This window comes from Panonychus citri, unplaced genomic scaffold (assembly GCF_014898815.1).
Source record: "Panonychus citri isolate SS breed McGregor unplaced genomic scaffold, ASM1489881v1 Contig00139, whole genome shotgun sequence".
Taxonomy (NCBI): domain Eukaryota; kingdom Metazoa; phylum Arthropoda; class Arachnida; order Trombidiformes; family Tetranychidae; genus Panonychus; species Panonychus citri.
This window is the reverse complement of record NW_026515544.1, coordinates 2,174,025-2,198,495: the sequence shown is the minus strand read 5'-3', so window position 1 is coordinate 2,198,495 and position 24,471 is coordinate 2,174,025. Positions and strand designations below refer to the sequence as shown.

Genomic DNA, 24,471 nt, shown 5'->3' with positions numbered 1-24,471 from the left:
AATTGACTGATTGATTAACTTTAATTGGAAATTGACAATTAACGGTCAACAATCATTATTTGGTAATCTTTAATTGTTACTAATAGATTTCAATTGAACTTGAGACTATAAATGGATATCGCTTAATTGATTGAGTTAATTGTTATAACAATTTAAATTGACCGACAAGTTTAATTAAACTTATTAACTAAATTAAAGGTTAAAAGTGCACAAGCAAAAGTGAATCAATTTAATTGAAATCGTTAAATAGCAAAAAGTTAATTGCTGTAAATCTGGAAAAAATTATTCTCAATCAACTCAATTGAAACAATTAAAAGCACAACAATACAATAGTTTATTACATAAACAAAATTAACCACAATTAATTTCCCCAATTAAGACTGATTTGTTCAAACTAAAATAACTAACTGAAAGTGATTAATTTAATTATTAATAGTAATTCAGATCAATTGAGATAAAACGTAAACATTGTTGATATTATGACTTCGGTGTGAATACAATTGATTGTACAATATCAATAATCTTAATCACAATCAATTAAATCATTAGAATTGAGCTTCATGTCAAATGTTCACATATTAATTCATTGCTAAATCAGTTGATTGTCGATCGGCAATTGATATTATTAAATTTACACGAATTGTTGACCAATTTTTGGACAAAAGTTCGTGATTAGTTATATTTGTATGGTCGTAATTTAGTATTAAATTAACAATCAGGGTTAAACTGAATCAACAAGAAGAACCACAAAACAATTTATTCCTTATCGTGTATTAATCTGATGATGATGGTGATTAAATTGCAAGATAACCTGTCGATAATTAGGTTAACAGATGATAATCATCATCATCTTCATCTTCATCTTCATCTTCATCTTCATCCGCATCTTCATTTTCATCTTTTCATCTTCCTCTTCATCATCAAATCCTTTTTCTGGTAAAACAAACAAACAAAAATCAAGTTCAACAATCAAGTTTAAATCAACTGGTTGTTCAATTGTTGTGATCATGTATTTGTATTTGATCAGTAACAATTTACTGATTGTCTTGATTATCATGTTTCTAAATTATCTCTCTTATTACAATGATAGAGTTTACAACAATCAGAACATTTAATCATCGACTTATCGATTTGATCAATTTTCCTTAATAAAATCCAATCAATTCGTATCTCTTTTGATGGCCATTCAACTTTTCCACTTGATTTACATGATACAAAATGAGAAACAATTAAGTTTTCATGCAAAACATAATTAATTCATTTCCATGGTATCAAACAATTAAATCAACTCGCAACCATGGAAACAAATCACTAAACTAAACTTTTATCAACATTTAATCAACACATCATTACCTTGACAATGTAAAGTTAATTGTTGTTTCTTAGCTTAACTTGATGCTAACCCAATCAAAATAACAATTAACTAAACAATTAAGAAATTTTATCAATAGCTAAACTTTTTTTTACCAATCATGAGGAAGTGAATTAAAAATTTTCCAATTAATTAACTGATAAAGTTTGTTTAACACAAAAATATCAACTTTTTGAGTTGTGATCAATTCAGTTTCCCAATTGAAACCATTTAAAATGATACATTAATAGTTATTAATTAACTTTTCATTTTCTCAAGTGATTTCAAGTTGATTGAATGATTAAAATTGATTGTAATCAATTGATAAGCGATAATAATATTAATCCAAACTAATTTTGAACATTACTGATTATCGAGAGAAACAAAATGTTAATATATTTACTTTAATTACCTTTTAATTACAATCTAAAGGCCTTAATCGTAACGTGATTAATTAAAGGCTTGCGGTTATCATTATTAACACAGTTAGGAAAAGATTTCAAGTAAAAATCAATTCATGACAATCAAATCAGGGAAGTGATTGTAATCATGAGGATACTTAATTATGATTAAGAAAATCTCAATAAGAGACAAAAACAATTTAAGAAGTGAAATTAAATTTAAATTGGAAAACATTTTCTAATTGATTAAGATAATTGTTTTTTAATTAATTCATTTTCTAGGTGTAAATATTTGCTCTAAAGGGCAATTTGGCTGGAGGGCAATTTCGTATCTTCGAGTTACCTCTTCCGGCTTACGAACCGATACAAATTGAAATCGACGAATTATATTAATTAGGTAGATCTTCATTTCGAGTAAAGCATAACGGTAACCAATGCAATTTCGAGGCCCAAGGGCAAACGGGGTAAATGCACCTTTGGGTAAAATGGTCTCGTTTTCGAGTGACCATCGATCTGGATCATATTTAAGCGGATCTGGGAAAATTTTGGCATCATGATGAGTTGCACTGAAATTAAGGATAACCACTGAGTTTTTCAGTATCTTGGAACCGTTAATGGTGACATCTTCATCTAATTGTCGGGAAACTCCATGAATCGGTGGGTTTAACCTGAGTGACTCTTTGAGACACTGGTCAAGAAATTTACATTGAGCTAATTTATCTAAATCATCTGTCGGTGTATCATCAGGGAAAATTTCAATAATCTCTTGATATAAACGCTCCTGAATTTCAAGATTATTACCTGAAAGGAAATGGCAATCAAAATGAATGGAAATCTATCAACCAAACAAAAAGTACTTTGAATAGCAAACTCACCTAAAGTGAATAATGTCCAACGTAATCCAACTGAAACTGTCTCATGTCCAGCAGCGGCCATGGTCAGTAGTTCCTCGTCAATACCATCTCGGTCAATTTGTACTTTACCTGTCTCATTGTTGTGCTTTATAAAATCGTACAAAGAACCGTTATCTTTATCGTAAATATCTAAATGATTATCTTTTCCACCGTCATCATTGTTATTCATTTTCGCCATGATTTTCGTTTCTCTCTCCTTTTGCTTTAGATTCTCAACGAACTCAAGCCCTTCAACGACTCTTTGCAAGTTTTCCTGGTACTTTTTACCTGCTTCGAACCTCAAATATAATCCAGTGTACCAAAATAACGGATTATAAACTCTCTGGATAAAATATACTTCACCTTTGTTAAGAACATCCAACCAGATACGTTTCATGTCATGACATTCATCACAGGGAATTCCCCAGGAGATTTCAAGAATCACACTTAGAGCACTTTCATGAATAAGATTTTCAATATCGTAAGGTTGACCAATTTTATCCATAATTTGATCGGGCAATTTACTTATTTCTTTATCCATAACTGATGCAAAATGTTGATGTCTTTTCGTCTTGAAAAAAGGTTCAATAAACTTACGACGAACTCGCCATTTATCAGGATCGGAAGTAACTAAACCATCTCGAAGTCCAATAAACTTATAGAAATGAGGCTTGGTGATATTAGATTTTGATAGAACAGCCTAATGTTAACAACGAAAGAGACACGGAAAGTTTAGTTCTAATGACCTTTGGAATATAATTACATTGGTTCAATCAAGTTCGTACCTCAATTCCGGCGGCACCCGAAATTATATAAACTGGAAGCCAACCAATCCACATGATTGATACGTTATCACCTTTAACGGGATCATTTAACTTCATCATTAACTCGTAAAAGTTTTCTAAGCAAAAACATTACAATTGAAACAATTAGAACCAAATAAACTCAGAGAAAAACATCAAAATATATCACCATGAAAATGAACTTCACTCACTTGATGAATCTTTTAAATCATAACTTGGATCTGGAAATTTGGGTATGAGGTTCCGTAGATGACCATAGATCGGATGACATGGAGTATAATGGAATCGATGAGCATAATATATATGGAATATCAAATTCGAGATCGGCACATAGACGAAATAATATAACGTTAAAAGAATCATCGAATAAGTTGTAAATTCGAAAAATATTTTCATATAATTGCCTAAAATGGGCAGTATGACATCCATTGCAATAGAATTACAATGAATACACTTGGGGAACTTTGGATGGAAAAGTGTTAAGGTGAATTCCCAATAATCAAATGAAGATTTTCTCTTAAATCCGATTAGCTTAAATGCTCACAACTCTATGATTTAAACTCTCTCACACTAGACAAGATAGACAAGACTAATAGAACCCCGAGGCTGGAGAAAGCCTGAAAGGGTAATTCGGTTAACTATTATGAGAGAAACTGGTTAAACCAGAAGACTGACTAATTTTAATCATAATTAACTGTTTGATCAATGGTAGAAAAAACTCCTTAATTATTGAATAAAGAAGAAATTTTCACGCTAATTAAACTTTCGAATCGTTTAAAATAGTCAATTGGAAATTAATATTCATCATTAGCGAAATTAAATAATACTAATTGACTAGAATTTATTAGCTGAATTATTTTTAGCTCTCGCTCTCTCTCTCTCTCTCAGGCAACCTCAATGAATTTCCCTTCCACGTGGTGTCCATCTTATTTACCTTGATTACGATTTTCAATCGAAATAAATTTCAAGGTAATCAGGCAAATTTCCTGATTTCAGACTAATGATCGTAAAGTAGTAACGAGCAGCGATTAGTTGAACAGAATTCATATCGCTAATTTGATGCTATTAAATCAATTGCCACTGATTAGGTTTAACTAATATCATTTTTTGATTGTGAGAAGGTCAAACAATCAATTCAATTGTAAAAACTGACAAAAGTGATCAGAAAATAATTAAGAGATACAATCAAATTGCTTCTCTCTCTTTTCAGTTGATTACCTTAATTGTTCAACAATTGGTCAACTTAAATTCAACTATTAAGTTTGCATGTTAATCATTTAGGGAATTTTCATCAAAATCAATGTTTATCTAAATGATTATCCAAATGAATAACAATTGAGATTCATAATTTTGACAACAATTAATTCCTGTGTTAATAACTTGGGTTGTAAACTAATTAACAAGCTATTGACTGATTGCTGTCAATTGTCACCTTTTATTTTCCCTAATTAGTTATTATCATGATGATTTACAGAGTAAATTTTCATTGATAGTAATCAAACCGGTTAACAGTTTAATTAAATTGTAAAAGTTTCCAAGGTAAACAATTTATGTTGAAATTCATTAATCTCTCCTCCTTTTTCACCAGTGTAATTATAATTAAATCAATTCCTTGGAAAGGTAATTTAACTAAATTTTGATTCAATTCAGTTGTAATTGTTTCATTTTCATCGATAACTTGATAATAACAATTTGATTGTAAAAGTTTTTGTCAAATGTTATCAAGTTAATCTCATCATCATCATAATGATATTTAGTGTTAATAATTTACAGCTCATTGATAAATCGTTAATTAACTTAATTGTAATTGTTTTATTGGTTTTCATTGTTAAAAAGGTTTACAACCTAATCAAATTTCTTAATCATTATTGTAAATTTCCAAGGGATGTTAATTGTTCATATCTATTTGGTGATGTGATTAAATTGCTACCTGATTATTGGAACACTGAATTAGCAACATATCAATGTGAGTCTAATCCACAACCGGATTAAGGTTGATTTCATTTTCATAATCTTTTCCTTGACAATCATCAAGTTTGATTGTAAATATTGATCAGATTCTCAATTAACTACAATTTATTTCAATATTTTTTCCAATCAACAGTTAATACAACTAACTTTTTTGTCCGAACGGCTTCTGACCATCAAGCTAAATCGGGTCTTTATGTGATCTGGATTAGTTGGTCACCTTTGGTTTTTTTATGTGACTATAAATGTGTCGAGGTGATTAACTGTTATCTAGAGTTTTTAATTGTTTCCTCGATTAATTATGATTATCTCTCTCTCTCTCCAACAATAGATATTGATGAGTAAAAACTCGATAAGTAAACCGGCATTCTATAAGTTTATTGGACTTAAAGAGGGTTTGGTCACTTCGAAAGGTGATAAATGGAAAATGAGACGAAAAATGATTGAACCTTTTTTCGTTAGTAAACAACAGAAAAACTTTATACTGACCATTGACCAAGTCTTTGGTTCGCTGATAAATGAGGAACTGGTCAAGCTTTCGCATAAAGGGAAACCTTTAAACCTCGCTGAGCATATTCATTCATCGACTTGTGATATTATCTTTCAAGTGACCTTGAATATGCCGGTGGACACAAATAAAGAGGATAAAGTTCACATGATTAAGACTATCGAGGTAATGGAATCGGTAACGATGGCGAGAATATTCAATCCGCTTATATGGAACGATCGACTTTTCCGAACAACTAAATTGGGCAAAGAAAATTATCAAATGACCAATAAGGTGTATCGATTTTTTGATTCTTCGGTCAAGCAAATTTTTGATCACAATTCTAATGAAATCAATGGTCAAGAAAATAACAATCGATCTTCGTCCAGCAATTTCGTGGATTTACTTATGAGCTCTAATAAGGGCAAAATCGATTCGGAAGGAATAAGTGAAGAACTGTTCACAACTGTCGCCGCAGGGCATGAGACTACAGCTACTGGACTTAACTGGACATTGTTCATCTTAGGTAAGATCTTAAGGTCATTTAACCTTCAAGTTATCTCAACTTTTTTTCTCATTTCTTTCAGGAAATCGTCTTGATATTCAAGATAAATTATATCAAGAAATTACATCAATGTTTCCTGACAACGAACCAGTTAATGATATTGAGAAAGTTAATCAATGTGAATATCTTGATAAGTGTATTAAGGAGTCGATGAGACTTTATCCTCCAATACCGTTAATTGGAAGAGATCTAGATGAGTCCATCGATATGAATGGTTATCGTTTACTTGCCGGAACGACCGTCGTATGCAACATTTTGGTATTCATCGTGATCCCAGAATTTATCCTAATCCCTCTCAATATAATCCTGAACGTTTCGACTCATCAAATATAACTGATATTCCTAAAGGGGCTTATTTACCCTTCGGCGTTTCACCGAGATACTGTATTGGTTATCGATTTGCACTCATTGAGATGAAAGTTTTTCTCATTCATATTATTAGAAGATTTGAAATTCTATCAGTAAAGAAACTCGAAGATGTTTCCGTCATCATTGAATTCGCTTTGAAACCTTCATGTCCCCTGAAATTATGCTTCACGAAAGAGTCAATTCGTAAAGTTCACTCATCAACCGAAATCTTTGCAAATCGACCTATGTAAATGACCTAAGAATCGACATTCGGGTGAAACAATCAATCATCATTTTATTTTTTCTCAATTCAAATCATTTTGCTAATCCAATCGAATTAAAATTCTGTTATTTTTTTCTTCTTCTCTTTCATTCATGTCATTCTGTCCAAGGAATCGAGAAACATCTTGGATTATGATTTTTACGAATCGAGAATTGATTTGATGAGAAATTTTCAAGGAAAACAAGAGAAAGTTATAAATTTTCGCGCGAATTTGAAAATCTGAAAACAGAAAAATAAGAAAACCGATTCATTCTTAACCTGTTTCAATGAGCCGATCTGATTAAGGTTACAATTTAAAGGTGAAATAAATTGGGAAAACAATTAATGGTTGATAGTATATAAAAAAGACCAATATAGTTTATTGATGGAAACTTTTTTTGGGATGATTACCGTTAATTGTATAATCAAAGTTTATAAGTTGTTTTATAAAATGTTGTTGATTATCATGTAAGATATTAAGACTAGATAAATAGTTCTTGTTGAATAATTGAAGGCACATTCAAAATAAATAAGGATTTTTTTTCGTCATTTTTACCAAACGTATTTTTTTGTGTTGTTTTTTTTTCACCTTTTTTTGCCTTTTTTTGTTGATTTTTTGTGTTTGTTTACTTGGAGTTTGCATTTTTCCTTCTTGTGTTGTTTAATTGTGTATTAATTGTTGATGTTGTTGATGACAATGCATATTGTTTATATGTTTGTAGGTGATATTATGTTTCGTTGTCATAGAGATGGAGTAAAAAAAAAGTTATTCAATGTTTGATGATTGAAATTGTTGAAACATATTGTCAATAGATAGATAGAGATACCTGAATGTTTATATAATGGCTTTTGGGTATTTTTTCAATGTTTTTTTGTTTTCTTCATGCGTTTTGTTTTGATAAATATCATAGGTTTTGATGGCATTGGTTTGTTTTGTTTTGTGGGGATTATGTTTTGTGGGTATGGTGGTTAATCTTGTTGTTGAGTGGATTGTAATTGGCATTCTTAATGTTAATGTTTTTAGTTGGGTGGTGATCGGTTGGGATAAGATTTTTGGACATGCGGTGAAATTGGTGACAATGTTGTCACAAGTAATGATAAAATGACAGCCATTAAAAGGGTTATTGTAAGATAGATGAAAAAATATTTTGTGCTTGTTGCTTTTAGGGTTGAAGTTGTGGTTGATTTAGATGAGGTTAATTGTTGAGAATAGGTTTGAGTTGATAAGGAATTGTAAGAACATGAGGATTTAAGATTGAATTTCATGGCAATATTGTTATCTTCCTGAGCTAATGTTTCGGGTTGAGCTTTGGCTAAGACTGAAAAGGGGACAAGATCATCAGTGATTGTATCAGCATTTGCATCAATATCATCATTTGGAGCATTTACTCTTGCATCTTTGATGATAAAAGTCGAGGCCAATGCTGGTAAAGCAGAAGCCCCTTGAATCATGGCAGCAGAATTTGGTAAACTTTCAGTGGTAAAGTCCAGTGAATCAGCTGTTTCTGTACCATTGATTGATGAGCAGGTTATATTGGGAGAAGATGTGAAAAATTTATTCTTTTTACCTCGTAATAATTTACTCTTACTATCACCACCAGAGAAACTACCACCACCACTACCACCGGCATGAGAAGTCTTTGACCAGGGTCGATCTGAATGAGTTCCAAGTGAATCGGTTAAACTACGAGATGAACTTTCCTCTTCATGGGAAGCTAATTCTTCAGATGCTAAAAAAATAGACATAAAAGTAAAACAACAATATGAGCAAAAGTATTTTAAGAGATTGGTAATCATTTGTTATCCAGGAAGAGGAAACAATCAATTAATTACAATGAACAGACATATTGCAGTTTCAATTAATAATGAACATTATCCAATAACACAATTTATTGATTGGAGAAACAATCAACAATTGAATAGAAATGAAGTAAACAACCAATCAATTTAAATGCAAATAAGAATCAACATGAAATCAATTACCTTTTAAAATGCCATCATCAGTTTTGAACCATCTCTCATAATTTTCACCGAATTCAGTTAAACTCCGAACAAGATTTTCATCTTCAAATGAATTTAAATCTTCAGAACCTGAGAGATTGTAAAAAAAAGACAAATTAATTAGTCGATTGATTATCAAATCAGTAGCCATTCAAATTCAAATGAAATTTGTTCCCAACGTAGTAAATGATTGGTTGAATCGCTTGTCAACTTTAATTACAATTGTAACTGATTTTTGCTGGTCAATGACATCGAAATGAGATGAATGTGAAAAAATTTCAATCCATACAATTTACGCAAATTTATGGCTAATAAAAGTCAAGGGAATTGTTATAATTATCATCATGATTGTAATCATGGCAATTTCATTGAAAATTATACTAAACACACACACACGATAATAGTAATAATCATTACATAGGAATAGCAAAATTATACATGGAAAGAGGAAACTCAGCATTTATGTCAAGGTGGAGTGGTTTTAGTAAATCACATTATCTTCATCATGATCATCAGATATCGTGAATTTTCAGGGTAATCACATTTTTCTCATACATGTAAAAGTTACATTGTATCAGGTAATCAGACACACCTACTAATACTCTGGATATCAAATTAGTATCAGTTATTTTCTCATATACTCAAAGATAGACAACATACTGACCATAACAATGAAAGAGAGAAAGAGAAATGAAAAAGGTAAATGTCCAAGTGAAAGTACATTTACCTTATAAATACTCTAACTGGACAACAACAGTTTTCAAGGATCAATAAACTTTGACATACACAAAGAAAAAAATGAATTATTTTGAGGGAGAAAATTATCATCAAGTGAGAGTAAAAAGAGAGAACCTTATCAAGCATCCCTTTAATGCACGCACACATACCAACTGATGATGATGATGATGATGATGATGATGAGGATAATGATATTTAACTCTATTGAGAAACATGAAATATCATTTAAGACAATTTTCCAAGTTGTATGTAAATATGAATGAAGGTCAAAAGCAGAGTTCAATTGAATCTATTATCGACTATCAAATAATCAGATGATAAAATCATCTTTCCAATATTAAAGTGAGAGTGTGACCTCTGGGCCCATAAAAATATCACGAACATAAATGAATATATAATTAGCGAATCATCAAAATACAACTAATGTTTGTACATTAAGGTAAAAATTACCAACAGCTAATCAAATATTTACCCATTTAAAGTCTGCTCATCATGAAGATGTAAAAAAGTAACTGTAAAATTAAGTTTTTTTTAGGTAATTAGGTGAATTGAATCAACTCCCTTAATATTGTCAACATATAGTAGATCACATACTAAATAATGTTGTTACCATGATTAAAATCAACAACATAAAAGTTTTGATGTAGAGATGATAATCAAAAATATGAAAAAGATATTTTCATTAGTATAATTAGTAGATGATTTTAAAAAAATAAAGACAAGCCAAAATTCAAAACACGATAAATGATCATTATTATCATTAGATAATTATCATCATCAGGGTGAAATTAAAAAAATTATAATTCTCTATGAAAAATATATATTGTAAAACTATCAACAAAGATGAAGTCATCATCCTAATAACAATTACATAATCATTTTTTAATGAATATGCAATAGACAACAAAAACAGATCAACTCTAATCCAGGTAAATACATAATTAAGGTATTGGATAAATTGATGAATATAAAGACACATGTAGAGGTTCATGAATGGATACACATTTACACACCCACCTAGAGAGTAAAGGTGTAGAGGTGGAAGATGAAAATGGGAGAAATAACAGAGAGAGAGAGAGAGAGCAGATTGTGATACGGGTGGAAGAGCTTGATAATAAGGAGGAAGATGAAAATTATGAGAGAAATTTAAAGAAAACAATTAAAAAAAACTATGTACTATTCAGATTATTCATATGATAAACACCCTAAACATGATTTTACCTTTAGCATTCATTTGGTGTTATCATTTACCTGGTTACAGGGGATTAATTTTAATACCATTTAATTGAAGGACAAGATGATAAGTAACTTAATCATAATAATACCATGAGGATTAATTAATATTTACTATTTGAATGATGACGATTGTCATCATTACTGTATTATTGTATTTAAATTCTGGATCACATTATGATTATAATTAACTGACCTTGGAGGGGAATGTAAATATAACTGATTGCTAACCTTTTCTCATTGTCATTAAGTTTTACATTTAAATGATTAATTCAACATCGGAAGAGGCAAGGGTTGGATAAGTTCAACATTAATTCAATATTTATGTTTAAATACAGTTATATGTTGCCTAGAGAGACAATTAAATAGTAATCATCATTTAAATTGTGGGTTGACAATCAGATGGTGATGATGAGGTTAGTGTTATTGTATTAGATTGACATGCAATAAAACGTTCAACTAATCAACAAGCGACTTGTGATGATAATCAAAAGTACATAATGAGTGTTATTTGGGAAGTGGGTGGAAGGGAGGAAGAGAGCGAGAGAGAGAGAGAGAGAGAGAAGAGGATGTTGATGATAAAGATGGATAAGAAATATAAATAGAGACTGATGATAATAATGATAGAGAAAGTGATAAGAGAGATAAGTTTAATGTAATAAATGTTGATAAAAGATGAGATTTGTTGAGAGTCCATGATGACCAAACCCAGAAAATTGTGATAAAAATGATAAATTTAATCACAATTAAGTTTGTTAAGATAATTAACACACACACACACAAATGATTAGACATTTAAATTGCTGTATGAATACAAATAGAGTATCAAACAATTGAGCTAATTGTTAAAAGTGAAAAGAGGAGAAATGAACAACAAAAAGATTGAGTTCACTTTTTTTGCTGACCAATTACTGACCATTCAAGATAATTGTACATGAGTGAGTATTGAACAAATTACAAACAATCAAAGATAATCAGATTATTGTTAACATTTAAATAGCAATAATAATAATTATACAATTATAATAAACACAATGAAAGTAATCAAGATAATATCTATTTAATTGTACTCATGTTGATAGTTGGTCATCTTGAGTCAAATCAACGAAATGGTCATCGAGTTGGTGTAACTCAATTGTTAAATTAAATTACAATCAAGAGGAAATTCCCGTCAACATTTATCATATTTTGTATATATATAATTTATATTTCTTATTCAACAATTAAAAATGAATTAAATCAAGGACTCAAAGATTAAATGATAATCATGATTCTGAGAATGACATGAATAACGTTTCATGAGGGTTATATTTAATTCATGGTAATAAAAGTTAATGAATGAGATTGAGAAAAAAAGTTTCAAGTGAAAGTTTGAAACAATTAAATGACAAGATTAATGTGATGATGATCAGAAATAAATTAGATCATAAATGATAAAGTTAATCATCGGGAAAATATTAATCAAAAGTGAAAGTAAATTGTTACAATTTAAAGGTAATAGGTTGGGTGAAATGGTTTTATCAATCAATTTGAATCAAATTAAGGAAGGAATCAAAGTACACCCAAGTTAAGTTAAAAACTAATCAACATCATCAAATATCAATGGTCATCATCATCATCACAATTGATTAGAAAATACAAATTATGGTTTCAGTTAATTGATATAAATAATCAAGTGGAAACTGATCGATGAGTGGGCAGTTAAGAGGATGGAAAAGTTCAAGAGGAAAGTCAACTCAATACTGATCCCTCTCATCATCATCATCATGATAAAGTCAGAAAATAGATGAATTCAGATGAGATAAACTTCACCAACGCCTACTGATTATCATCAACAGAAAGGTAAAGGTAAAGATTGAAAGGTTAGGTCAAAATGTACCTTGATTATTGTTCAATTCAAGTTGATTGTGAAAAGAGATTAACATTTGATTATATGACCGAGATTTGTTATTAAGCAGAAACTTATTAAAAATATATTGGAAAGAAAAAGTTTCTCTCATTTGAATAAGTTGCGATTAAAAAAGTTCATGAAAAAAATTATTGAGAAATCAGATCAACATTAGATTAAATCAATGAAATCAATTCAAATTTAGATGAAGGAGAGAGAAAGTTTAATAGATACAAGGTAGTGGAGGGCGTGAGGGAGGGATAAAAGAGGAGTGAGAGTGTCAACAATCATGAATCGCAGCTTAAGAGGAGATCAAGAGTGAATTTAAATCGTAACTCAAACTTTCTGAAATGATTCAGAATGGAAAATAAATAAAAGTTTCTCAATTGATTTAACATGCAACATGAAAACCAGAATACAAGGTTTTAAAGAGCAATTTCAGTGATAATCAAATGATAATCAAACAATTTAATTGTTCAACTATTTTTGAACATATTTAAACAATTAGAGAGGAGAGAGAAAGAGAGATATCGTAAAGCTTAATTGTAATGAGATGAGAAAAGTATAAAAGTAAAACTTGATAGACTTGGAGATTCACAACAAGGTAAAATCAAGGTAAATGGAAATCAGAATTCAAGATTACTTGAAATCTATTATCAGGGTAGATGGATGAGTGAATGAAGATAACAAATTGCTAAGCATGAGAGAAGATTGAAAATAATGAAGATGATGAAAAAAGGATTGAAAGGGAGAGAGAGAGAGAGAGATAAAAGGTTTCTTATAAATCAAAGAAATAATAACCAGGGGAGAGGTTTCAATGAGAAAATCATATTGGAATCAAGAAGAAGAAAAAATTGAGATTGAGTAAACAAAAGGAACAGGATAAGACCTTGAAGGGATTCATACAATTTCGGCCTGAAAAAAGATGATGATGGCGATCATCAAGTCCTTCAGCAATAATGTTGCAAGAACTCATCACGATTCATATAACAGAAGAAGATAAATGATGAGATGGAGAGAGAGAGAGAGAGAAAATTACTAAATAAGATGGGGAAGAGATGATCAACATTTTTGTTGTTCTTTTTTTCTGATAAAAAGGTAAGATATGATTTTCATTATACTGAAGAAATCATGTTAGTTGGAAATGAGGTAGTTCGATGATTGATTTATTAAGATAATGAAACTCAATTAAAACGATAGATAAGGAAATGATTACGGATTGAAATTAAACAAAATGAGATGAAAAAAAAGGGTGACAAATATTATCAATTAAATGATAATAGAAAAATATGAATCATGAGATGAGAAAAGATGTAGGAATTGTATATCATGAGTGACAGAAAATGAATAGTAAATCATGTTGTGGTTTCATTCATAATCATTACAATGAAAAGTATATAATAATTATATCCCACATAAGAGAGTCACCTCCCTGTAGGTGAGTGAGAGAGAGCAGAAGACAAAGACTAAGAGAGGATGATGATGAAGATCATCATCATTAACCTGATAAAACCACCACTGTAATGGTTAGCAAACACAATTCTGATTTCTGAACAATCATCAACATAGTTGACCTTAAAAATTATAATGATCATGATGAAAAGGGAGCGAGAGAGAGAGAGAGAGACAACCAAGGGTTAACTATCTAAACAACATCAAGATGGGTTAGGTTAAGGTAACCTAATGATGAACACCTAACAACATATGAACTTCAGGTTAGCCACATACTGTTGTCAAAATTGAATCAATCCAAATTTAAAGGTAGGGCCAAGTGAGATTCATTTAATAACTATAAAAGTTTAATCATCATCATCATAAAAACAACAATAATCATAACAATAATAATAACAATCAACTTGACCTTACCTGGCCCTTTAATTGTGCTAGAAAGAGGTGGACTGGGCTTAAAATTGATTTTCACTCATTGTTTTGATTGTTTTTCTTTCTCATTTAACTCATTATAAGCTTCCTTGTTCCTACTACTATAATCAACATCTTCATCTTCACCATAATCTTAATCATTGATTAATATTTATCTCTTTAAAGATAATCACCAAATTAAATGAGTTTCATGATTATTTGTTAATAAATAACATTTTATCAATCAATTTACAATTACAGTTTAACATGTTTCTTACTATTCTCAATATTAAATCATAATGATTCTGGATAACGATATGAGCTTGGTGATGATTAAGAAAACAATTGATAAAATTGGCAGATAAAATTAATAGCTTTCTGTTAATTCCGAAAATGTTTGATAATAACAATAGTTGATTCGTTGATTGCTTGTTGATTATAACAATGAACACACATAAAATTATAAAGGAATCGTAAGGAATACGGAAAATGAATTGAAAAAAAATGGACAAATTTAATTTCCGGTAGTTTGTAAAATTATGATAATGATAAAATTGATGAAGATGAATGGACACTCACATACACACATACACACATACAACAATTAACTTTACTTAATGGTAAAGTTAATCTAGTTCAGTACAGTTAAGCTAATCAATGGGAATGATCTAAATTGTAAACAGTTGTAATATGATTGATGAGAAAACGTTGGATGATGATGTTGATAACAATCATTTGATTTGGTGATAACAAAAACTAATATATAAACAAAATGGACACACAAACTGACCAACAAAATAACCAAAAATCTAATGGGTTGGAGAAAATGTTTCATTTAAAAATAGAAAATAAAATGAAAAAAAGAAATGAAAAGAAAAGGTAATCAACAAACAGAAAACATCATTACGATTGTGTGCTAATGTTTCATCAGCATGTTATATATTAGATTTATAAATGCAATTAAATCACGGTAACGGTAAATTTGTAATCAAATCATCATTTGTGGTCAAATTATAATCAAGTTTATCAAGCACGAATCCAATAGATTTCATAGACAACTGGGAGAAGCCCAATTAGCAAAGCTTGTGTGTCCAAAATACTGATGATAACATTAGGCTACTGTGAGGGAGAGTGAGTGAGAGACTGGGTATAGTTAGAGCGCAACAAATATGATATTAAGAGTTGCCGGTTCATTGGTGTGCTCAAGCTTAAGAGGAGGCCCTTTGGTAAGACCTGAGGTTAGTTGACTAAAGGTATCATTAGCCATCCCTTGTATCTACCTGGAGACCCCACACCCACTAAACCCTCGCCTCTTTGATATTAAACTCTCCCCATTTATCTCTCTCTCTCTCTTTTTTGCCTAAGCACGAAGGTCAGAACTGCGTTTGAATTGTTTTTGCATAAAGGATGATTGTGAGTTCTCACGTAGTATTATGTACACAAACACAGAAGCTATTGAGGCTTCATCTCTCTCTCTCTCTCTCTCTCTCTCTCTCTCTCTCTCTGCTCTCTCTTCATTGTTTCCAATGAATAAACATTTGATACAAATATTGATGCTTCAAATGAGTAAATATTATTTTCTCTTACTTTTTTCTTCTTCTATCATTTGTGCAATTGAAAATTACAATTATCGATTGATTACCTGATTATCAATAGCAAATTTTCATTATTCTCATTGGGCGTTCATATATTTACCATTACTAACTACTGATATTATCAATTTTGAGTTATAAATGGTTGACTGAAGTATGTTGTATATTAAAAAGACTGAGCAGATTGATGATTATCAAGTAAAAAAGTGGGTAACCAGTGAGCATTGTTATCATTAAACATGATGATGAGGGAGAGGAAGATAAAGCAAAAACTCACAATGATCAAGATTATACTTGGAAAAAGAGGTGGGAGGTGATTCCAAAAGCGTATAAGATAGAGAAAGAGGGAGAAATGATCAAGAAAAAGGACCCAGGTAATGATGGACTCAGAGTGAGATAGACTGATACACAAAGGTAACCCTCAATTTGATGAAAGAAAAAGAATATGAAAAGGATGAGGATGATGAAAAGAGAGGAAAAAGTTGATAGATGAATTCAACTCTCTAATAACAGACCAAGATCTCAATTTATCTTTCACAAGACAATCAATATCAAACATTTAATCCGATCGGTATCATCTTCATCTCAAACTTCATCCAGGTAAGTTAACAAAAAATGAAGAAAAGGTAATCATCAATATGATCAAATTGTGATTATATTGATTTTTGATTATGATAATTTAACTTTCCCTTGACTTGTAACACAATTAAACCAACAATAAAATAAAAATTTGTTTAACTGACCTTTAAAAGGGTCAAAAGCAAACAAGTTGAATATTGAAAATAAAATCACTTGATTGTAAATTCAAAATAAAAATGAAAACTTATTACAATCAAGAAAGAATAATTTATTAATATTATTTATTAATTTTCTCTCTCTTTCTCTTTCTCATTCAATTAAAATCTTATTTTATCAACAATTCAATTGATTAACAATCACATTAGATTAAGCATATGACAATAAGAAAAAGTGAAAAAAAGAAGAAAATTTCAAAAGCTTATAACTTTTGACCCTTAACCTCTATGACATTGGTTCAATTTTGAATTCTCGCAGAACTTGAAATGCTATCGAATGGTGTTTTCGTTATCTTTGTGGTGCTTCAGGTTCTTGTTCAATTTTTGCACCAAAAAACGGGAATCGTAACAATTGTAATATTATCAACATAATACCAACAACCAACAACCAGTAACTGTTATTGTTATTGTTATTAACAAACAATCATTTATCAGCTAATAAGTTAATCATATATATATTTTCACGAGTTATTATTGCTTATACATGCCCTTAAGGCATTGTGTAACTTAATTGTTATAACAATTTGGTTAATTCAGTTTGGTTAGCCACCTAAAAAATACAATTAATATCTGATTGAAAGTGAATATAAATATTTTAAGTGTAAGTTGAAAAAATCAATAATAATAATTGAAAATTAACACAACAATTAAATAATAAGGAAAATATGAATTAGAGAAAGAGGGAAACTCATTAATGAATCAAATAGTGAAATTAATGTTAATTATTATCAAAATAATAATGAATATGAAATAAACAAAAAGCTAAGGATCAAATTAAAAAGACTAACAAGTAATAGTTAGAGAACGTTAATCATTTTTGATTGGATTTCTCATTCAGGTGAGAGAAAGAGAGAGAGATTAGATTGTTGAAATCAGTGAAAGAAAAAAGTTCCAAACTAATCTGATGATGGAAGAATAAAACAAAATTTTCTCTCATCAACTTTTCCTTTGCAATGTTAATCATCATGGAAAGAAAAATTTGAAGGTAAACAAAATCAAGAATCTTGATTGTAATTTAAACTCTTCTAATGTAATTAAGTTGTAATTGGTTAAAGATAGATTAATCAAAAAGAAACAATTGATTAACTTATTACCTATGCAAGTTAATCAATTGAAATATTAATTGTTGATTGTAATACAGGTAAATTATTACAAGTTCAATGAAAGCCTCTCAAACAAAGGAATCATTTTCATTACTACAGTTAATTGTTTAAAATTGTCTACAAAATAGGATTAAGTTAATTGACTCGAATGAAGATTGTCATTTAGATCAGAATAAAACAAAAATTATATCAAATGCAGAAAGCGAGATAATTGTTTTAATTGTGATAACGTTTCTCTTACAATTTCCATCTCAATCAATCCAATTTTGATCAAATTATCACTTTATATAGTGTTAGATATAATTTTTGTTCTCATCTCATTTTTCATGGGTGTTTTATGAAATTGGAGAGAAAACAAGTTGACATTAGATCAGTTAGAATCATGATTAAGAGTAATTTCAATTTGCAAAAGCAACGAATGATTGAAAATGTTGCCAACGAAACGATAAACACAACAAGATATATGAACGTAAAGAGCAAAGGATTAAAGGTAATTTGAGGCTTTCAATGAATCAAAAGAAATGACAAATCACCTTTTTTTTCCCATCAGTCTAATTAGTATAGCGAAACCAAGTGAGGGAAAATGTTAACAGACACACAACACACATAACAACGCTAAAGGAAAAGCATGAATGAGAGAGAAGGTGCTTTTACTATTATTTGAGTGAGCTGAAACAGAAATACGTTCAACAGACCGAGAGAATCCATTTAGGATGAGTATGAAAGAAGAAACATTTCTATTCTTATTCATGCTTTACGGCATCATCATCATCATCATCATCAAAACAACATCATAATCATTATCATTATCGCCACCTAACTATTATTTCAATTTCGATTAGAGCTTTTTCTTTCTCTTTTCTGTTGTTGTGGAAAAGGAAAAGGAATGACTTTTGAGATTGAAGAGAAAGAAAAACCCGACCCAATTTAAAGTCGTTTGGGAAACAATATTCCATGAAAAATGGAACTGGATTTATGCAACAATTGGATTAATGGATTATCTTAGTTATTACTTACTTCGATATTCTCCGCCGCCAAGATGAAGAGGGTAATAGTCCCATCCGGTCCATTCAGAGTGAAAGCTCCATGGACGTTCACCAATTCGAGGGCGACGACGACGATGCCGTTTTCGTGGACTTTTAGAATTTAAGTTATCTTGATTAATCAGTGAGATTGGCTGAATTTTGATGGAATGAGAAGAAAAAAAAAAGAATCAACATTAATACAATTGAAATTCTCGATTAATCATCGTATAATTATCATTCTAATCAATATGATTTCATATGATCATTATAATCAATAGAGAGAGAGAGAAAAACATTTCAAAACTGATTATTATTAATCTTACCTCACAATCACTCATATCAGCATCACTGGAATAACCAATATCTTTGTGGATTATCTCATATTTACCATTAGGAATATTGAAAGTTTCGTTCATTCCCGATCCAATCATGTTGGTTTGAATTCGACGATTTCTCATCATTCCTTTGTTTTCTTTGCCTTCGGGAAATAATTCCAATTTGAATCTTTTAGAGTTTTGTTGAGCACTTGACCTTTCGCGATTCCAAGTTGTATGATTTGGACAAATTTGAAATTCCTCGACGAGCATGGAATATTCAATCGACTTGAGCCACAGACCGTGCCATCGATCCTCTTGTGCTTTGAACAACGATTGATCTATTTTACTACCACTTGCTTTGAATGAGTTAATGAAACGTCGACCAACACTTTGAATTTCAGCTTGAATTACCTGAAGAGAATTGGAGAGCAACAACAACAACTAATGAGAAGATAATCCAAAATGAAAGATTGATGATGAGTTTGGGATAAAGGGAAGAGGGTAAATTAAGGAATAGAAAATCTTTAAACACTTTATCATTTAGAGAGGAAAAACTTATTCAAATGATTAACAATATAATAGAAACTTGTTACAAAAAAAGCGATAATCAAGGTCCTTATACACTAGTGGAGATAAATTGTGAAGTTAAATTCAAAATGGAAGTTTCCTTCTTCTCTTGCTCCCTTTTCTGTCTCTCTCTCTCTCTCACCAATTGTAATTATCTTCCTATTTTTTTAAACGTGTCAACAATTAAGAGACACTAAGGCCATCTGATGGTATGAATCCGCTTTATGTTGGAATTGGAGTTTTTATCGAAATCAAGATTCTTCATTGATTCAGTTTCAGATTCTAATTTTCCTTTTCATGATGAATAACTTTACAGAGAAAAAGTTGATGATTTTTTTGAATTCTTCTATCATCAAATTGGAACTTTTATACTCTTTCAATTGTAATCTCGCCAAAATGATTTCTTTGTAATTATCTTCTCATTTTTTTAATTGGGTCAACAATTAAGAGACACTAAGGCCATCTGGTGGTACGAATTTGATGTAAACTTGGATAAGTGTCAAGAATCAAAGGGAAATTTGGTTTAATTGTTTTCTTGAAACAATTTAAAAGGTCAGACAATTAATCGACTGAACCATTGGTGAAATACAACGAAAAAGCCTTTGAGTTATCAATAGAGACCAAATAAGTTCCTTGCTCTTTGGTTTACATTTACTTTTTCTAAATCAATCGCTCAGGTAAAGATACCTTTCGATTTCTAATCAGCTGATCGTTTTGAGAAATTTTTTCGTTTAAAAGGTCGATACTTATTATCTCATATCTCTGGGTTAACTTTCTCTCATTGGTAATATTTATTGTATCAAGTTGTCCGAACCAAACCGGGGACTTTATTTTTCAATCGTAATCAAATTAGTTGTTAGCTTTTTTTTAGAAATTGAGTTATTTCATTGACAATAGAACATATTTATAAAAAAGTTCGAAAATATACATTCAGAACAGTTAAATTTCAATTAATTGAAAATCGAAAAATGTATGAAAATTGATTTGCGAGAAAACCAAAGGGAAGAGTATTAACTTTTTTTCAATTTTCGAATTCTAATTTTTTATAATGTTATCATAAATATCGAACTAATTAATTGAAATTCTTTTGCACAGACACAATTTCGTAATTAAGATCATCTACGAACATAGATAATAAGAAAATTTAACAATTAATTTGATTACGATTGGAAAATAAAGTTCCGACACTTTGGTCCAGAAACCTAATGACTATGTGAATGATTTAAAAAGTAATTGAAACTCAAAGTCTTTGGCTGAATAGTAAAAAAGTTAATCAGATGTTTAAAAATGTGGAAGGAAAAAAGTTGAAAAACAAGAATGAAGATGGCGCCATGGGTTCGATAGCGAAACGCTTCCAATTTGAAGCTGATTCCTGAACAATTTTCTGGTAAGAGTCAAGAATTCTGAGTCAACATTTACACTTGAAGCTAATCTTTTTCGGCTTCCAATTACAGCTTCGTATGGAAATGAAGTTAATTGCTTAATTAATTGTGTTTCTTTAAATTAGGTTAGGTTTACACATTCTCAAGGGTCACTATTGGCGAGGGAAGGCCCGGAGGGCTTGAAGACAATCAAACCGTCACACTATTAATGTAGACACAGCTAATCAGCTAACCGATTATCGCAATCTACTGTTCGGTTGCTATTTTCATTGTCAAATGTGGACTTATTTGGTACCTGTTACGCTCTAAAGGTGTTAGAAAATGTCAAATCGTTCAAATGATTCATTTGATAAATCAAATCAAATTTAATTTCTCAGAAAGCCGAGAATCTTAAGCCTAAGAGGAATCAGCTTGAAGTGTAAATGTTGAGCTTACGGACATAATTGAGTTTTGCCCAATTTCTTTTAGGTACTCAAAGGATATCTAATGATAGTAATTAAAGCGGAACTTTTAGATTTTTTTTCATCAACTGAATGGTCAGTTCAGAGCCTATGGTGGTCACCTCAGTGTGTTTCTAATGATGATTGAAGCATTAACCTGGTGGTGTTGATAAAATTTTCTATTCTATTTGTAAATTAGAAATTCTAATCTCTACTTTTCTTCTGACTTAATTACATGAGATAATGAGAATCACTTGGGCCTTAAGAGAGATAAAAGGATTCAGAGATGAAAAAGAAAATACTGATAAAGGTGGAGAAAAAAGAGAAGAAAAATCAGAGAGGGAGAGAAAAGGAAAGATTATTTTCAAAAGAATAAGATAAGATTGTATAGAATGTTAGAGGAAAGAATTTGAATTAATCCAAGCTGATGACACAGAAAAACAAATAAATGTTCTAATGTGTATGTTAGAGTTGCAGGAGGAAAAATGAGCACAAGAAAATAGACTAGAGCCAAGGTTTAGTTATTACTAAGATTCACGGTAGAATCCATCATGAAAATGACAGAGAGAGAGAGAGAGAGAGATGAGAGAGGATGAGAGAGAATATAAGATGAATTGATGAGTTTACTTTATGCTCGGCAATGGCATCAATCCAATTTGAGTGATCGGTGTTATCATTATTGCTCCTAATTGCGGTGGTGATTTTTTTGATTGGTTTTGTGCTAATGGTGTTGACATTTCCAGAATGAAATGGACAATAGCAAACCGATGAAAGGTGTCTCTCTGTTCGTGTTAACCACTGGGAGAACTCTTTGAGTGACACTTTATCCGTATTAGTTGAAAGTGAATTTGTTGAATTTGAAACATTCACAGGTAAGGAAGAACCACTAATCCCCGGAGATGGTGAACCCGAAGAATAGGTAAGAAACTGTAAATCCACTGGTGTTGTTTCTGGTAATTTGTTCACTAATCCAACCTCATTTTCAGCTAAAGCTTCATGGCAAGTCATGATTAGCTCATTGTTGTTGATTAAATAATTGTAATCATCATTCTTACATAATGACAGATGGTTAGCCATTATCGAAAGAAGAGATTTACAGAGGAGAAAAAGAGAAGAGAAAAAAAATTAAAAACAAAAACACAAATAAATTACATTTAAAATACTAATATTGCCTACAACTTCAGCTTCAATTGACTTCATCCAAGCTCAGGCTCAAGTTGTAAAGTGAATTTCAAACAATCATTTTTGTTAATCTTCTCTTTTAAATCTCACACTTATCATTCCACCTTTCGGCCAATCGAAACTCTTCCAGTCAGCGCCATCTGGTGAGGGAATTTAGCTTACGTATTGTGTTTTGTGTTAATTACATTTTCTAATTCACTTTGTATGAGCATTAGCTTAATTGGTTAATTAGCGTGGAAATGATTATTAGAATAGTTATTGAAAATGACTAATCAGCTAATTGTTTATCTGTGAAATTAGATCATTTCCTTTGGATGTAAATTATCACGAGATTTATTTATGGAATGAAAAAAATTGATTTTAATTGTTGATATTGAAAAGGGAAACGACAAATGAGAAATTATAATTTATATTGTAGTTAATTAGCAATTAACTTATGACAATTAGTGGATCAAATTTATTTTTTCATAAAAATCTTAATCATATTTGTGTTTTGTTTGATTTGGTTGAAGTTATTGTATTACTGTGAGTTAATTGTTATCATTATTATTGAGTTAATTGTAAATGAGACCAACAATTAACACGATTAACATGATATTTGATTTGATTTTTGTTTGTTTGTTTGTTTTGTTGATCATAATCAACAATTCAACATCATCAACGGTATTAATTAACCTTGAATTGTGATTTTTATGATCACAATTTTCGTGTAATCATAATCATAAACAATTAACTTTAATCTTACCTAATTTAGGATAATCATGATTGTTGGTGTTTCTTTTATTTTTGTTGATTATCTCCTAATTTTCATGGATTTAACTGAATTACTTTTTACAATTTAAATACAGAACTAAATTGTTAACCTAAATTACAATTGTTAGCTTTGATTGTTGTTTGTCATTAATAGTTATCCCTTTTAATTGCTGGGGAGATATTTGTTCAACCAATGTCATGGTTTAAATGAAACAACAATTAACTTACAGATAAAGTAAATAGTGATAATCAAAACTTAATTACTTTAATAAATTAAAACTAAACCACGATTTTATTAATAATAAATCACTAATTGTAAACTAATTTAAGTTCAATTACACAATAATCATACTCATCATATTACCTTAAGTATTTGTCTAATTTAGGTTGAATTGAACTGAATTTAGTTAATTGTTGCACATTAATGATAATTTGTTAACCCAGGAAGTTAATCATCTAAAAGTTAAATAAAAACAATATATTATATGTAACAATTTAATCAACCTTTCAAAGTATCA

At 30.2% G+C, this 24,471-nt stretch overlaps 2 protein-coding genes and 1 pseudogene across 3 annotated transcripts; 1 reads left to right on the top strand and 2 right to left on the bottom strand.

Moving 5' to 3' along the window:
- Positions 1–1,986: 1,986 nt before the first annotated feature.
- LOC128394164 (cytochrome P450 4V2-like) lies at positions 1,987–4,153 on the bottom strand. Its single transcript, XM_053354431.1, has 4 exons — positions 3,640–4,153; positions 3,431–3,546; positions 2,628–3,345; positions 1,987–2,553 (listed from the first exon to the last, which is right to left on the bottom strand). The coding sequence occupies exons 1-4, from the start codon at positions 3,875–3,877 to the stop codon at positions 2,024–2,026; spliced, it is 1,602 nt and encodes a 533-aa protein (XP_053210406.1). The 5' UTR covers positions 3,878–4,153; the 3' UTR covers positions 1,987–2,023.
- Positions 4,154–5,102: 949 nt separating this feature from the next.
- LOC128394509 (cytochrome P450 4V2-like) lies at positions 5,103–7,174 on the top strand (annotated as a pseudogene).
- Positions 7,175–7,427: 253 nt separating this feature from the next.
- On the bottom strand, positions 7,428–23,229 carry LOC128394508 (uncharacterized). 2 transcript variants are annotated; one of them, XR_008326394.1, is made up of 6 exons: positions 22,646–23,229; positions 19,636–20,040; positions 19,305–19,464; positions 9,062–9,169; positions 7,906–8,808; positions 7,428–7,729 (listed from the first exon to the last, which is right to left on the bottom strand). XR_008326394.1 is itself a non-coding variant. In XM_053354841.1 (5 exons), exons 1-5 carry the CDS (start codon positions 23,093–23,095, stop codon positions 8,099–8,101), a joined length of 1,833 nt encoding a protein of 610 aa, XP_053210816.1. In that variant the 5' UTR covers positions 23,096–23,229; the 3' UTR covers positions 7,428–8,098. The 2 variants fall into 2 exon arrangements, 1 of the variants encoding a protein (XP_053210816.1); XM_053354841.1 differs by having other exon boundaries at positions 7,428–8,808.
- Between the last annotated feature and the right edge of the window lie 1,242 nt (positions 23,230–24,471).

Bases quoted from the DNA above. Each gene is read 5' to 3' on its own strand.
- LOC128394164 (XM_053354431.1), bottom strand. From the start codon at position 3,877: ATGGATGTCATACTGCCCATTTTAGGCAATTATATGAAAATATTTTTC. The intron at 3,547-3,639 runs GTGAGTGAAGTT...GTTTTTGCTTAG, and splicing joins TGATTTAAAAGATTCATCAA to AAAACTTTTACGAGTTAATG. The intron at 3,346-3,430 runs GTACGAACTTGA...TGTTAACATTAG, and splicing joins CGGGTGCCGCCGGAATTGAG to GCTGTTCTATCAAAATCTAA.
- LOC128394508 (XM_053354841.1), bottom strand. From the start codon at position 23,095: ATGGCTAACCATCTGTCATTATGTAAGAATGATGATTACAATTATTTA. The intron at 19,465-19,635 runs GTAAGATTAATA...ATCAAAATTCAG, and splicing joins CTGATATGAGTGATTGTGAG to CCAATCTCACTGATTAATCA. The intron at 8,809-9,061 runs GTAATTGATTTC...CTATTTTTTTAG, and splicing joins TGATGATGGCATTTTAAAAG to CATCTGAAGAATTAGCTTCC.